Source organism: Notolepis coatsorum, assembly GCF_963971535.1.
Source record: "Notolepis coatsorum genome assembly, chromosome: 10".
In the NCBI taxonomy this organism is placed as follows: domain Eukaryota; kingdom Metazoa; phylum Chordata; class Actinopteri; order Aulopiformes; family Paralepididae; genus Notolepis; species Notolepis coatsorum.
In genome coordinates, this window is record NC_140174.1 from 75408106 (window position 1) to 75424996 (window position 16891).

Consider the following 16891-nt stretch of genomic DNA (forward strand, 5'->3'; position numbering starts at 1 on the left):
TTTCTTTCCTGCACAGTTCCGGTGTGTGGTGTTGCAGCTAATTGTCATTTGTCATTGTTGCTCAGCTGATAGAGTTGTGCCCTTCCTGATGGCTTGTCGTACAGAACTTGTAAGTCGCTTTGGATAAAAGCGTCAGCTAAATGACTAAATGTAAATGTAAAGGTACAGACACCGAAACAGTCCGTGGAGAACAGGACTGAAACAGAGAGGTATAGAGGCTCCTATATTTTCAGCAAAAAGCTTCACAGCCAGGTTTAGGGGACCTCAGAGACCTATATTAACTTGTTTAAAATTAGTACATTATGGCACCTTTAAGTTGTCCCACTCAGTCAATGAATCTCTCGTCTCTTTCCACCTACAGCTGTTGGACTTTACTACATCAATGGACTTTGTGCTACAGGGAAATTGAGGTATTTGAATTGCTACTGCAGGTGAAACCAGTCCTGACAAGAATTATACACTCAGCTTGTCATTTTAACATATGTATCAATAGTTACAATAGTTATAGAACAGTCACTGAGATAGACCAGTCACTGAGATAGACCAGTCACTGACTGACATGAATCAGTCTTAACTCATTGAACGCCACATCTTGCATAGATTTTTTATAGGAATGTGTGAAGGGACGTGCAAGACAGAAGTTTGTTAATTATCAATAAATGCAGTAGATTAACAGGATAAGTGACAAGTGGTTATTACAGGCTTGGCAGGTATGGAACCATGTTTACCAGCCTACCTCAGTGTTGTGGAAGGGGTCTGTGTTAACCAATGCTCTTAACACCTTCACAGCACAAAAAGAAATTCCAAATAATAGGCGATGCTCTTTTTAAAAGCATGGATTTGGTACAAATGTTTGCCCTCTTGGGCAGAGGTGTTTCGGAGGCTTGTGTGATTTGTCAGACAGTATAGCGGAGGAATGGGGTGCGCTTGATTTGATGTAGGCTAGAAGAGCAGGCAGTCCAAATGGAACGTGTCAAGATCGCAGTTGATCATCTTTAATTAATTGCGGAGGCCAAAATCGTGATCATGATTAATATATGCTTAACCTCTTAAGAGCCCTAGCCATATTTATTTTTAATTCGCCTAAATAGGGACATAGGGACATCTATGGACCTCAGGGAATGTATTCCCAGTGTAAAAAATATTGCGTCTGTTACTATGCTTGAGGGAGTTTTTTTTGTTGACGTTCACAGAAAGGGAAAGAAACAATACCGTATACGTTGTATTTTATGGCAATAATGTTCAGGTTTGTTCAACCTGTGAGATATAATCACGAAAAATAACGTCAATATTTTTTCCCCCACATAATAATAATAATAACTTTATTTGTATAGCACTTTTCATACAGAGGTTGCAGTTCAAAGTGCTTCACAACAGCAAAAAATACAGGCATAAGCGAGCATAAAAAGATAGACAGGTAGAATCACAGTGTTTCACATTAGGATCTAGCATCCCAATAGGCTCTCCGCTTACAGTTTTCAGTAACACAAATAGTAAAAATAGTTTAAAATGATTCAGTTTAAAAATAGTCAAAATTATAAAATAGAACGGACATAAAAAATACAGGCATGAGCGAGCATAGCAAGATATGGCAAATCACAGTGTTTCACATTAGGATCTAGCATCCTAATAGGCTCTCTATTCAGTAATACTCCTGTAATTCATGAACAAATAATCACAGTGTTTCACATTTGGATCTAGCAAATAATAAGAATAAAATGATTCAGTTTAAAAATAGTCATAAATAATCAGTGTTTCACATTTGGATCTAGCAAATAATAAGAATAGTTTAAAATGATTCAGTTTAAAAATAGTCATCAGTAAGAAGTAAAAAGTGCAATAACCGACACATGAATTTGATAGGCAGTGTAAAAGAGTAGGCAGGGTAAGAATAAATACAAGTTGTGTCAGGATATCCCTGATGTTTCCTCTTGCCACTAGGTGGTAGCAGATATCTATCAGTGAAATGCCTGAGCAAAGAGATAGGTTTTAAGCTGTCTTTTAAAGATGTCTAGCGAGTTGGCTTCCCTGATGTTTTGGGGTAGTTTGTTCCATAGTTTTGGGGCATAGTTGATAAAGGCTGCATTACCGATCCTCTTTTGACTGCTTCTGGGAGCCTCTAGTAGTCCAGCAGCTGATGATCGCAGTGTTCTTGCTGGTGTGTAATTTATTAGAGTGTTGGCGATGTAGCTATGTCCCTGTCCATTTAGAGCTTTGTATGTAAGGAGAAGGACCTTAAAGTCAATTCTAAATGTTACAGGAAGCCAGTGTAAAGCGGCTAGGACTGGACTAATGTGCTCTCTCCTTTTGGTTCTAGTTAGCAGTCGGGCTGCAGAGTTTTGAATTAGCTGAAGCCTCTCTGTGGTTTTCTTAGGGAGACCTGTGAAAAGTGCATTACAGTAGTCTAACCGGCTAGATATGAATGCATGAATTAGCTTCTCAGCATCGTTCTGATTAATAAATGGTCGTACTTTTGCTATATTTCTGAGATGGAAGAACGATGTTTTCGTCACTTTGCTAATATGAGAATTGAAGTTCAGTTCTGAATCTATGATAACCCCAAGACTAGTGACCTCAGATTTGATCCAAGGGGTTAGTCCCCCCAGGTTCTTTATTAATGTTTCTTTTTTAGTTTTGGAGCCGATAATTAGAATTTCAGTTTTGTTCTCGTTTAGTTTCAGGAAGTTCTTACTCATCCATTTATTTATTGCCAGTAAGCAGTCTGTAATGGAGCTAATCGCTGTATCATTTGGTTCAGCAGATATGTACAGTTGTGTATCATCCGCATAGCTATGGAAATCTACATTATGTTCTCTGATGATATCACCCAGCGGTAACATGTAAAGGGAGAAGAGTAAAGGACCTAAGCAACTCCCTTGTGCAACTCCATAGTTGTTGTCGTATATATCAGACATGTGATCTCCTAGTTTAACATAGAATTTCCTCCCTCTGATGTATGTTTTAAACCAGCCCAGCACATGGTCTGAGAAACCGACATGGTTTTCAAGACGATCGATTAGAATATCGTGATCGATTGTATCAAATGCTGCACTGAGATCTAACAGGATAAGGATGGAGATCTTATTCTCGTCAGAGTTTAGTCTGAGGTCACTGATTATTTTGGTGAGGGCAGTTTCAGTGCTATGATATTTTCTGAATCCTGACTGAAATTCTTCTAAGATGTTGTTTTCTTCAAGAAAGGAATTTATTTGAACTGAAACTATCTTTTCAAGTACTTTACTAATGAATGGTAGGTTGGATATTGGACGATAATTTGCCATTTCATTACTATCCAAGTTAGGTTTTTTTAGTAATGGCTTTACAACTGCTGTTTTAAAGGCATCCGGGAAAATACCAGTCCTAAGGGAAGTGTTTATGATATCTAGCACAGGGCTTGAAACACTATTAAATACCCGTTTGAAGAAAGCTGTAGGTATAGGGTCAATGTCTGAGGTGGAGGAGTTACATTCTGAGACAGTTTTGCAGAGTACATCTAATGTGATGCATGTGAAACTTCTCATGGTTACATTGCACGGTTTGCCGCAATCAACTTTATTTCCATCATGAGTAATGCTGGCCCTGATCAAGGTTATTTTGTTGTTAAAGAATAGTGCAAGTTCTTCACACTTAACCGTTGATGACTGAGGAGGTGTAGGGGCAGTGTTGAGTAGTACATTAATAGTGGAAAAGAGGATTCTGGAGTTTCCAGCATTTTCTGTAATGATTTTAGAGAAGTAATCTTTCCTTGCTAAGCGGATGGTTTTATTATAAGCAGTTAAAGCATCTTTGTATATATCACAGCATATGGTGGTTTTTGTTTTTCTCCATTTTCGCTCCGCTGCACGACATTTCCTTTTTTCTTCGTTGACCGTATTATAGTTTAACCAGGGCGAGGCTCTAGTTTTCTTCTTTTTCGTTTTTAATGGGGCGACAGAATTTAATATAGATGACATTGCATCATTGAGATTTTCTACCATTTCATTTAGAGAGCTGTCATGATTGTGTGGTTCATGTAGTCTGATAAGATCAATGAACTTTGATTCAGCTTTGTCGTTTAGGAGCCTCTTTTTAACTATGATTTCTTTTTTTGTTTTAGTAAGGGTTATTTGAGTATCAAAAAATATACAGTGATGGTCGGAGAGAGGTAATTCAGTTATTGAGATATTTGTTATGCTTAGCCCAGTTGTTGTTATAACTAAGTCTAGTGTATTCCCAAGCCGGTGAGTTGCATTTGTTATATGCTGTATTAGGTCAAAGCTATCCAGTAGATTTTTTAGTTCCATAGTTTTGGAGTCTGTTTTCTTATTAAAATGGATGTTCAGGTCTCCATTTAGGATCACCTTATCATATCCGGTAACACATAGTGAGATCAGTTCAGAGAGCTCCTGTATAAATATTGGTGAGTGTCTAGGCGGGCGGTATATTGTGACAATAATAGTTGATTCTGTTTTTAGTTCAATGGCAAGATATTCCATTGACATGAACTCGCCTAGTTCTGTGATTCTAAACAAGAGTTTTGAGGAGAAGATTGCTGCAACTCCTCCGCCCCTTTTATTTTTTCTGGGTATTTGAAAAAAGTTATAGTCTGGTGGACAAGCTTCTATCATTATTGATGTAGCTGTGTCATTATTTAGCCATGTCTCTACTAGGCAGATGCAATCTAAGTTATTTTCTTTAATCAGATCATTTACTAAGAATGTTTTATTATTCAGTGATCTGACATTTAGGAAAGCTAATTTTATTTGTTGGACTTCTTTAGAGGAGGTCTGCTTTGGTTTGACCGTGATGGCCCTGAGGTTAATAGCAGGTAAACGCATTGGTGGCGTATATTTTTCACCATGCCATTGGCTAGTTATGATTACTTGTATGTTTTGAGAGATGGCATGGTAATTGTGCTATACTGTACCGTACTGACTGCACTGTGCTTTCGGGGACATTTGATCAGACGAGATGGCCTTGTGTGATATGGGGGGGGGGGGGGGGGGGGGACGGGACGTCTTGTGCTGTACCTCGTGGTGAGATTGTGTCCTTCGTGATTATCTCTCGTGCTGGTATGAGCTTAATATTCTTGGAGGCCATCAAGGCATGACGCATGTTTGCTGATAGGAGCTTTGAACCTAAGCGATTTGGGAAGAAGCCATTTCTTTGAAAACGTTCTGGGTTATTCCAGAAAACATTGAAGTTGTCAATGAATTTCAGGCCGTGTACGAGACATGCAGCCCCTAACCATGAATTAAAATTTAGGAGTCGACTGAATGCTTCCTGTCCTCTGCGAAAGCATGCAATTGGTCCACTGATGGACACATCAGTGTTTGTGTACACAGACTGATGTTTGTCTAGTGTGTTCATTAAACGTGTGAAATCGTCTTTCAAAGTCTCTGTGCCAGTCTTCTTTCGCAGGATGTCAAACGATCCAGAGTGAATGACAATTTTTGTTATTCCTGGTCTGATTAGTGTTGGAAGTTTTTCGGCTAGCTCTTTCACAGTTGTATTGTCTAGACAGATATTTTCTGTGTTTGCCATCTCCACATACCTTGTTATGGAATCTCCAATCAGTATATGCAGTCTATTTTCTGTGTGAGGTTAGCATTTTTCTTTCCAACAGTTTTGGGGACGTTTGTTTTTGGGCTAGGCCTAGTCTGCCGGTTCTTTCCACAGTCCTGTGGCCTTGGTGAAGCCTTGTTAGCCTTCTCAGTAGCCGGCATGTTAACGCTGGTCCCGTACCTTCGGCGTTGGCTACCGCGACGTTCTCGGCGCATGATAGTCTCTTCGCTGTTAGCCGTTCGCTCGGTCTGGGTCGTGTTTGCCAGCCGTGTCGCTAGTGGCTCCGTTTTCCTCGTCGTCTCGTCGTTAGCGTGTGCTTCGCTAGCATTAGCGTGAGCTCCGGCATGCCAGCTGTTTGCTTCGCTAGTGTTAGCGTGAGCGTCGTTAGCGTGAGCTCCGTTACGCTCGCTGTTTTCTTCGTTAGCGTTGTTAGCTACGCTTCTATGTCTCTTTGCCTTGGGTGTTGATATGCGTGTTTCCGAGAGTAGGTTGAAACTATTTCCTGGCGGTACCGGGGGTGAGGTCCTGGATCGTTTATTTCTCCTTTTATCCTTGACGGTGATCCACTGCTTTGGTCTAGCTCCTTGGTTGTGCCAAGGACCGTCTTTTGGGTGGTGCTGTTCTGTAGTTACTAGCATAGGCCAGTTCTCAATCATGGTATTGTTGGCTATATTTGTAGTAGCTTCATAAATAGAGTCAATGAGTTGCTCATCCTGCTGTATTTGGTACAGGGTAGAAACCCGAGCCTCCAGCTCTACAATCCTCTTTCTCATCTCCAAGCAATTAGTACATTCTGTGGGAGAGCCGAGTCCCGGCATCTTCCTTTATTTCTTTTCAGGTTAGGCTAAGCTGAAGCTAAGCTAGGTACTTAGCTGGTGGTGGTGGTGGTGATGATGATGATGATGGTGGTGGTGGTGGTGACGGTGGTGGTGGTGGTGGTGATGGTGGTGATGGTGGTGGTGATGGTGGTGGGTCACTCACTTCACAACCGGGGTCTTTATGAAATATCATACAAGAGAGCTGTCCGTCGCTCTCTCCTAAACGGGGCAGCTTCTGTCGCCCCGGATATGTCCGTTTCTCTCCCCTACACGGGGCAGTTCCGTTGCCCTGGAGCTGTGCTATTACTCACACTGTCGTCTTCCGTCTCGTTAAAACTCAAAATAACAAGGAAAACCTTCCTCGTCTTTCATAAATATCCTTGCCTTCCGACATAGGCTGGCTGAGTTTGACAGCGGCTGGTATGAGCTGGGTAATGTAGTTTTATGACATTTCTACGTCTATGGAAAGCCTTGGGTCTCCTCTTTCTTAGGACTACAACAATTTCATGAAGGCATAATTTCCTCACGTCTAAATCATCCGGTTTCTGATGCAATATGCTGAGATTTTTATAAACTCATATTACGCTAATAACACTTAAAATCATTGGTAAATAAACGTAGTGCTGAAAATATACACTTTGACTGCTGTTTTGATAGGGTTAGGATCTTTACTCTTGGCTACATTTGAAAAAGAAACGCAACATTAATTAATATGAACTGTATTGATCTATTTATGACGTGAAATAAATCTCGGCCCGATATCGGCATAAGGGGTTAATAGAGCTAGAAAGCCATAAAGACAGACTTGTATTACTGCTAGTACGGTAAGCCGTACCAACCACCCTTAGGTGCCTTGTGCATCTATAATCCATTTAAGCCCATTTGAAGTCCAAATGGATGATGTCATTTTGTTACAGTGGCTATAATGTAATCGTATTACAGTTGTACCCATACGCATGCATGCTCATAAACAAAGTTGATTTTGTTATTGTTACAAAGGGTCAGATTAAACCGAATATATATATTTATTGCTTGAGATCCCTTGTATAATATTTGTATATCGTTTGATATCCCTTGTATATTATTTGTATATATATACACGGAATATCCCTTTACCTGCGTACAAACCAGAGTAATATGCGCTCTCCTATTGGACACCCCCCCCCCAGGCTCCAGGCAGTCTCGTACTCAGACAGGTGCAGTGGGCGAGTTTGGGGCATGTTACAACATGCCTTTGGCAGTGCAGTGATTCAGGACCAGAGTGACCAGGTTGGCACTAGATTGTCACTTACGTATAAATACGGCGCAGGTGTAAACAGCAGCACTTCGTTCATTACTAGTAAAGCCTTCACCACGAGTCAACGACCAAGTGAAGTGAGCAACCTTGCGTCTAAATAGAGCGTTTAGAACATGTGCGAATAGGATAGTAAAAGTGTCAGAGTTTAGTGAAGTAACATCAAGTTCAACCTAGTTTAATGTGAAGTATAGTGCACAGGAGAATCTACACCGGCGATTGCAGAACCATTTTCTGGTTGGATTATATTGCTTTGGTACCGTTACCGCTGGAGGAGAGTACCGTGGATTCCACTATCGTTTGGGATTTACCCCCCGTGAGGATCATCACTCGGGCCCGCCTCTAGGAAGAGGCTGGCTAGCTGTCGTCAATGCTATTCGAGCATACTTGGATTACAACTGCTGCTTTGTCTGCTGATCAAGGGAGTACATGCACAGACTCCCGTAGCTGGAGCCTCTTTATTCCTCGTTGACCCAGACTTTGTACCCGAACATTCCTCTACCCCGGCCGGCCTTACACCCGGAGGGAACCCCCCAGTGTCTCCAGCTGGTACTAGTGTGCCCTATGTAATTGCTATACCACAGGTGGCGTCAGTTTAGACCCATCTTACTATTCTCATTGACTTACGCTCTTGACCTACTTTACGTGTGTTCTTCGCCTTACAAGCGCAAGTATAATTCTCAATCTGTAACCTAACGTTGCTTGCTCTGATAATAATAAATACCCTCTAAATAGTACTTTATGTGTCATTGCCGTATTCTTGTGTGGGTGTTCACCATATATATTCATGTACTGTATGGCCAGTAATTAAAGTACATAACTAAGTAGTGGTTTAATATACCATACTCTCAATACAGTCAGGGAATTGTACCCCTCAGTTACAGTTATAATTTTTTGTGTGCATTTTGTGTGTGTGTTTAGGGAAATCATTTCTTCTTAAAGGGGAACTATCTTATAAATGGCATTTTTGAGTGTTTAGCATTGTTTCCTAGCTATGTGAACTTATATTAATATGATCTATGTCTCAAAATTCTCATATTGGCGCATTCTTCCAATTCTCCTCTCACAATATTCACCCTCACTGAACTGAGTCGTTTGAAAATGTGCCTATATGTGATGTCATATAGTCACCGCTGCATGTTAATGTTGAGATAGGCGACGACGTGGCGCAGTGGTTTAGGTGGCGCCCTGCAGCCCAGGCTCAAAACAGCTCGAAATCTTGAGGTAGAAAAATGCTGTTTTTGAGGACTTGATTAGAAATACAAAACAATGAATAAAAAAAATATATATATTACAGAGGTGTTCCATAGACTCACAGGAATTGTGTAAAAGTGCCCAAATAGTGAAAGAAATAGTAAAATAGTTCCCCTTTAACACTTTGAGTGCCAGCGACGTGTTATGTCGTCTTTTCATGCCCCCCGTTGAGTGCCGACGACGCGGATTTTTTTTATTAGCGATCTGAATTCATATTTCATCAACAGAGTCTCCCGTTGGTACAGCAGTCCCTCTAGGAGCTCCGATGGGAAAATACTGCCCCCTATCGTCTATCCCTGTGTAACTGCAGGCCATTCGATTATACTGGTGGATCTGTGGAGGGGGAGCCTCCTCGCTCCACTATGCTGGCGAGGGATCTGATGATGAGGGAAGTGATCGCGAGTTGGAAAGCAGCCTGGAATATATATTTACAGCAGCCAATAATCAATCAATAAACACGATCGATATTTGGAATGGCGATCAGGAATTGGAATAATCTTTTTGGAGAACATCTGATCTAAGGTAAGGAGTCTATGTTACCAGTTTTAGGATAATCAGAGCTGTATTCACTGAGATAACAGCGTGTCCCGTATGTGTATATGTGTGTGCGCGTCTGTGATGTTGAGGAAATGAGGTAATCGATTTCTCAGCTCGCTTCTATAGCGTGCATAAGTACACATATACTATCGATAATCTAGCGTTTATTTGAAAACGATTCATAAATAGGCCGACAAATGACAACGTGTCTAGTGTATTCGAGAATATTCCAATAAATGCCGTTTATGAGGGAATCTTTCTATTTTCCGGAAATTTGAGAAAACGATAGCTTTTCGAAATGCTATAAAAAGGATATGAACCGATTAAAAAACAATCCGTTTTGACAATGTTGACTGCAAACAAGTCATTGATAAGCGACGGGCAGATTAGACACATAGCCATAATTTAAAACATAGATTATGCGTTTTTAACGCCAACATTGAAGTGGATGATGGCACTCAAGGACATTAATCAACGTTATGGCTGGCACTGAAAGTGTTAAAGTGCATGGCAGCAGTAATAATGGGATATTGCACAGAGTCACACGCACACACAACCAATTGTATTATATCTCGCTCCACGGACATAATAATGCACATCAATAAACCCGATGCTTAATGCATATTGTCAGCCAAAACAGTCAGTTACCATTTGTAATAATTACATTAACTCCACTCTGTACGCAGCAGGTCTCTCCGCTCATGGACGGCATAGATAACGCTAAGCTAGCTTTCAACGCAATAAACAATCGCGGTTACGCTCTCATGCTCCACAGCTGACGCAAGATTTCTGTTTCAGTGGCACAAACAAGCACTTTGTGATAAAAACCACTCAAGTTCAGTTTAAAATTTGAAATGGCGAGTAATCGATTACTCACAGCCATCCCTAACATGTACCCCTGCAGGCCTAAGATGGCATCTCACCAGAGCCTTCTCTCCTGTGTCTCTGAATCTACATGTACCCTTGCTCACCTAAGATGGCATCTCACCAAAGCCTTCTCTCCTGTGTCTCTGAATCTACATGTACCCCTGCTCCCCTAAGATGGGATCTCACCAGAGCCTTCTCTCCTGCGTCTCTCCTACTCTTGGAGTAGTGGAGTGGGCCACACATTCACAAAGGAGAGAATATGAGGAGGAGTGGGACACACATTCAAAGGAGGAAGTTGCTGAGACATTATTTTGTTGCAGTTAAGGAACACTTAGTTACCGTCTTCTCCAGAGTCTGACAAGAAGATTGATACCAATTTCCTCTCTGTGCGCGTTCAATAGAAAGCTATCCAGCTGCAAGCTAGCCTAGGTTAGCACAAATTAATGAATGGAAGCGGCTATGGATCAAAGGCTATGGGCTGTTGGCCAAAAATGTCTTTCCTGAAACTGATCCATATCCTCTTCCATTAATTTGTGCTAAGCTAGGCTAGCTTTCTACTGAACGCACGAGTAGGGTCGAGCTGCAACCTCGGAGCCTCGAGGTCCAGATTGGTACTTCCGCCCTGCCACAGGACTATTAGTCCTGTGACAGGGCTATGCGCTGATTGGCGGAAAGTACGGAAGTATCTCGAAGTACGTCTGACGTATCTCGAATTACGTCTGACGTGTACGGAAGTATCTCGAAGTACGTCTGACGTATCTCGAATTACGTCTGACGTTTCTCTACGTTAGCGAACATTAAATGTCCATCCCTTACCTTAACCATACTCACTATAAGCCCAGCCTTAACCTACCTCTAATTCTAATCTTAACACTTAACCATTAACCAGATAATCAGCACTTTTTTATCTGAGGGTGGCCAAAATGTCCTCACAACCCAAATTGTCCTCATATTTAAGGCAGTCTATGAAGAGTCTGTTCTCACAGGTATAGTAAAAAAGAACACGCACACACAGACTCACATTAGGCAGGGGACAGCAGCCGTAGCCTCCAGAGGGGTTCTGGCAGCAGGTGTTCCTCTCCTGGCACACACCACCGTCAGGACAGATCAGAGCTGAACACACACCCACCAGGACCACACACAACAGCCCTGTCTGCATGTTCTAGATAGATAGAGATAGATAGATAGATAGGAGACAGAGATAGAGAGAAATAGATAAAGAGGGTGATATAGATAGATAGAAGACAAAGAAAGAAACGGAGAGAAAAGGAGGGAGAGAGTGTGTTCATTTTCATTAGCAATGCTACATGGTCATTTTGTCAACAATGTATGAGAGAGAGGACATGCAGTATAACTCGGACATGTAACTCACCAACGTGTTGCGAGTTCAGCCACATCGGCACCCCGAGAAATTCTTCCAGGTGACGTCACAGAGAGAAGAGCAGACCTTTAGCAAACTGCAGACATGATTTTCTCAGTTGGGCTCTACAGTAGAACATTTTTGAGAAGATAGTGTCTGCAGTTTGCTAGAGGTCTGCTCTCCTCTTGGTGACGTCACCAAGCTCTTGAGACACATAACATGTTGGTGAGTTACATGTCCTCCTCACAACAGAACGACAGGATTAAGGTGCTCCTTTAAGCATGTCCACCAGATCAGCATTTCGTTCCAGCTGATTAAGCAGGTCTGTCCAAAGTTAAAAGGAACATGCCAACATTATAGGAAATGCACACACACAGTTTTCTCCAGAGTAAAACAAGATATATACCAATTTCCTCTCTGTGCATTTAGTAGAAAGCTATCCGGCTGCAAGCTAGCCTAGCTTAGCACAAATTAATGGAAACGGATACGGACCACTAGCTTAGCTTAAAACTCCGGGAGAGGTGTTTTTGGCCAACAGTTAGGCTAGCTGGTCTGTATCCGCTTCCATTAATTAGCTTTCTACTGAATGCACAGAGGGGAAATTGGTATCCATCTTCTTGTCTGACTCTGGAGAAGACAGTAAGCGCATTTCCAATAATGTTGGATGGTGTGTTCCTCCAAGTTCCTTTGCTATGAGGTTCTTGCTGTTTAGGAGAACGCCACCCATTTTACAAAGTCAGTGCCTCATGTTTCTATATACCAGCCCCAGGCAACATCTCAAGTTTGAGGTGTCCAAACAAAAGGTGTTAACAAAGTGTAACACCAAGCATGGATCTTTTGCCTAGAGGTCGCCGTTTGACGGGATGTCAGGTTCTACTATCACAGTACTCATGAGTCATGACTCAGGTATTTCATAACATGTTCTCAAGCACGGGACACAGTTGAGAGGAAGTCATATGAATAAAATACTCTGTCTGCTAGTTTAATATGTTATTTGAGATACTGTAAATAAACACTACTGTCTATTTGTATATCTTGTATGTCATAAATGTCAGGATGAAACAGTACTGTATATCTGTATGTCATGTATGTCATAAATGTTATGATGAATTGAAAATGGGGGACCCCTGATGTAAACTAGACAAAAGTCTTTCTCTGGTCTGCATCTCTTAACAATTGTGTGTATTGAGCCGTACTGTATTGTACCCATTCTGCAATCTGTTAATAAAGTTTTCAATCAATCAAGTGCCACAAGTGAGTGAATGTATCCAAACTAGCTCATATCAATCAATTCAATACATAAAACATAAAACAAAAAATAGAGTGGCGGCTACGTGGTGTAGTGGGCAAGGCGCTCGCCACGAATGCGGAGACGCTGGGCTCGCCTGTTCGAGCCCAGCGCTCCACATTGCTTTCAGTTTAGCTGGTCGTTCATACTAATACACATTGGCCGTATTAGGGGGTGGGAAACTGATGGGTGGGGATCGGGCGTTGTGGACAGCGACTCCTACAGGTCGGTTGGTGCGCCTGCGCAGTAGAATCAGGAAGTGTCGGGGGCAGCGTGAGCCTCCCACGCGTTACTCCTCGCCACTGAGAGATCGAGCTGCGCAGGTGAAAAGATGCGACTGCTGTTACCTCAAGTACCGGAGGGGACTTGTGCTATGTATGACTTAGTCCACATTGCAGCCGGCTTGTGGGAGGCAAGAAACAGCGTTCGTGACAGGGGAGGGTTGAATTGGATGATACGAAATTGGGATGGGAGAAAAGAATATAGAAAATGGGAGAAAAAGTGGATACAAAAAAAAGAAAAAAAAAATAGACATGTGGCAACACACCAGCCTGTTTGTTATGTGCCTCTGTACTTCCAGGACTCAAACAACCTCAAGAAGTGTGAATCAATTGCAGCTGGTGGTATGTTGTGAAACCGTCAGACAAGTTCACAACGTTGTGGTCGAGAAAGAAAAACAAAAAAAAAGCCACTTCAACCACATGACCTAAGAAATGTGGCAAGTCACTGATTCACAATTTAAATTACAATTACAATTGCCCCTTAACACTAGCAATGTTGTTCCATATTTTGAGTACACTTGAGTTCAATGGCGAACGGTATCAAGAGTACACATGAACTGTACTGGAGAGACCACCTTTACAAGTGGACCTGGGCACGGTTCGTTGATCCGTACCCGGCGGTACAGTAGTGTTCACACACTAATCAAACCAACTGGATTTTGGGGGTCGAGCTAGCAGGCGTGAACCAGACTGTGCTACAGGGACTGGATACAGAGTCGGGAAGCGGTTCACTCAAAGAACTAGCAACCCACCTGGAGGCACTTCATCTATTCCAATCTTCTCACCACAAACAGTCCAAAGCCTCCTTTTCCCAAAAATAGTTGAGTTTTTAGTCAGCGTTTTCATGACCACACGCTTCTAACTAATAATAATTAATAACTCAACTTGGCGCACGCACAGGCACACTATGACCAAATAATGCCCAACATCTGGCAAAATCAGCTAAACGACCCAGGTGTTGTTGGGCATTATTTAATGTGTCAGGTGTACTATGATCTGGGGGCCGGGTCGCCTGAATACTTTTGACAACAAATGTTTGTTTCCGCGTCTCTGATTGGCCAGGTCATTTCTGGTCATGTGACATGTACGCCCAATTGTGGGACCGCAAGTGTCTACACTGTTTAAGCTTAGGCGCTGTGGGATATTCGTGGATATCCTGAAGAAGAATGTTCTCAGTCAACCGAGGTTTGGATAATAACAAAGGTTTATTAACCAAACAGATAGAAATATACACATAGTATTTAGAGAAAATGGCTGAGGGGCTCTCCCCAGGTGCTCTTCATAAATGATGAGGGGAATGTCTTTACATGAGGGAGTTGGGGAATCATATTATTCCACAGCGCTCTTTCGAAGTTGGTTAAGGTTAGAGTTTGTCTTAGAGCATGGCGATAAGACGCCTGCCCTTCTTTCGTTTTTCTTAGGGAGGACATAGCCCCCCCCATACTATTGACAAGTTTGATTATGACATCATACTGTGACATCACAAATGTTCTAGAATGTTCCATTATGACAAATAAGACAAATTAGGAATCAATATTCCTAATGCCGTTTCAATGTAAGGTTATACAAATAAACATAAACATTCATACAATACAATAACCTAAATATATAGCGTTGGCTCCTCTACAGGTCTGTACTGGCAGACAAGCAGTGGGGATACAGACAACAAGCCTGACATTTCAGCAGCCTAGTAGGCTGTGGCTTTAGCTTACCATTGTAAGCATGTGTCTGAAATGGGGACAGGAAAGCTGGTTGCAGTTTTGTTATTGCAGTGGGGAAGCGCAATGCATGCTCTTCGTGTAGCCTGGGGAACAACATAAACACAGTCAGAAAGCAGAATTTTGCTAATGTGAGAGTGTGCCACAACAACATACAATCAATAACAAGTACAACACATCAATAACTTTGAATGTAGTTTGCTAGTGACGTCAGTTGTCAAGCTATAAGCTACTCACTTACTCAACCCGTTAACTGGTCACAACAGAACAAAGGTTTAGCTAACTGATGGTTTTCCTAAAACCATTCATTCACTGCACAACAGCCCAGCTACGCCAAATTGTTACTAGCTAATAATAATGTTAGCTAACGTTAGCTATTCGCTTGACTTGGGATGATTTAACGGCACCCCATCATATTATTACTGAATACTGTCCTCTTACCTTGTGTGTTGGTATACCAGACCCACGAAATATCTCAAATTATGTTGTGTCACGTTACGTATTAAAATCCTGACCAACAAAGAAATTCAGACGTGCAAAGGTCTCCCTCAGACAGTCTGACTGGCGATTTTCCCCAACACAATTATTGAGCAATCACATGACACAGTCATCATGTGACAGCTTACTGCTATCTGTTTTAAAGGTACATTACACTCACTGCACAAAACATTAAAAGTGGGTCAGTAATGTATTAATAAATTACAGTTTTTCTTTGGGGCATTTCTCACATCACTATTAACATTTGCACAACAGTTAGTGCATTTCTAAAAACAATTAGTACAAACTGCAAAACCTAGTTGATAACCTGCAAAAGCATGTCACTTGCATGAAAGTGTCAGTGTCATCAAAAATGAAAAGTCCTGACACCATTGTATATGAACAAGATAGTCAAATGGCGTTGTCATGTTTTCATTATGACAGTTCACTCTGTAAGTGTTTTCCAAAGCAAAAAAGTCAGATCTGGTGACACTACCTGAAAATGCTCAAGACAGCACTATACAAATTTGATTTAAAAAAAAAAGACAGCACTATACACTATTTGCACAGCCATTTGAAATCTACAGTTAAATTACACATTACTGTATTTAGTGAGGTAAATGAGTACAAGTCACTGAATATGTATGTTTAAAATTTTTACTGCATAATGCTCTTTGCAATTCTAATTTGTTCTCCTGAGCACTCTGTCAATTGTAGCGATTGAAACAGATTCAATATTCCCAAAAATATTGTCATCCCAACAGCGCTTTGTATCTCTCTCAACCTTATGGCATTGTTTGCTATCACCCTTGCACAGATGGCTTCCTCTTGTTGCAGAGTAAAAAGGGGCCCTCTTCCACCTCTGTGAGGTTGTCTTGCAATCCTATGTGGTGCAGAGTAAAATTACAGTAATGTACAGTAAACAATGCTTTAACCCATATTACTGTCGTGTACAATAACAGTGCTTCCCACTTGTAAAATGCTGCAGTACAGTACCATATGGTGATTGCAAACAATGCCATAAGGTTGAGAGAGATACAAAGCGCAGTTATAGAGGATGACAATATCTTTGGGAATATTGAATCCGTTTCAATCGCTACAATTGACAGAGTGCATTGAAATGCAGAGTGCATTGAAATGCGCATGAAACAATTGTAGTAATATGTGCCATTTGACCGGAGCGACAGAGTGAAGGAGATCCGTCGCCAGTATAGGTAAAACATTTATGTGTTCTATGCATACTCTAATGTTCAGTGCTGTAAACTGGTTACTTTGTGTAGTGCCATGCAGTACACTTACATGCAGTGGCGTCGCGTGGGTAAAATAACAGGGGAAGCCAAAAAAAATTATAAAAAAAAAAATATTAACTATTTTTATTAATTTTTATTTTATTTTTTTAAGTGAAGCAGTCACCATGTACACTACAGTATGGCTCGGCGGCCAGTCAAACTTT

At 41.4% G+C, this 16891-nt stretch overlaps 1 protein-coding gene across 3 annotated transcripts in view; it reads right to left on the reverse strand.

Annotated features, from left to right (window-relative positions):
- grnb (granulin b) overlaps positions 1 to 15535 on the reverse strand; it is an 83042-nt gene extending 67507 nt beyond the window's left edge. For 2 of the 3 annotated variants that reach the window (XM_084323532.1, XM_084323530.1), the window contains exons 1-3: positions 15403 to 15535; positions 14956 to 15047; positions 11336 to 11476 (exon numbers count right to left, since the gene is read on the reverse strand). In XM_084323532.1, the coding sequence (XP_084179658.1) occupies positions 11336 to 11476; positions 14956 to 14967 (153 nt within the window). In that variant the 5' untranslated portion in view covers positions 14968 to 15047; positions 15403 to 15535. The remainder of the gene's footprint in view (positions 1 to 11335; positions 11477 to 14955; positions 15048 to 15402) is intronic. The other variant, XM_084323531.1, reaches the window with a different exon arrangement.
- Positions 15536 to 16891: the final 1356 nt, after the last annotated feature.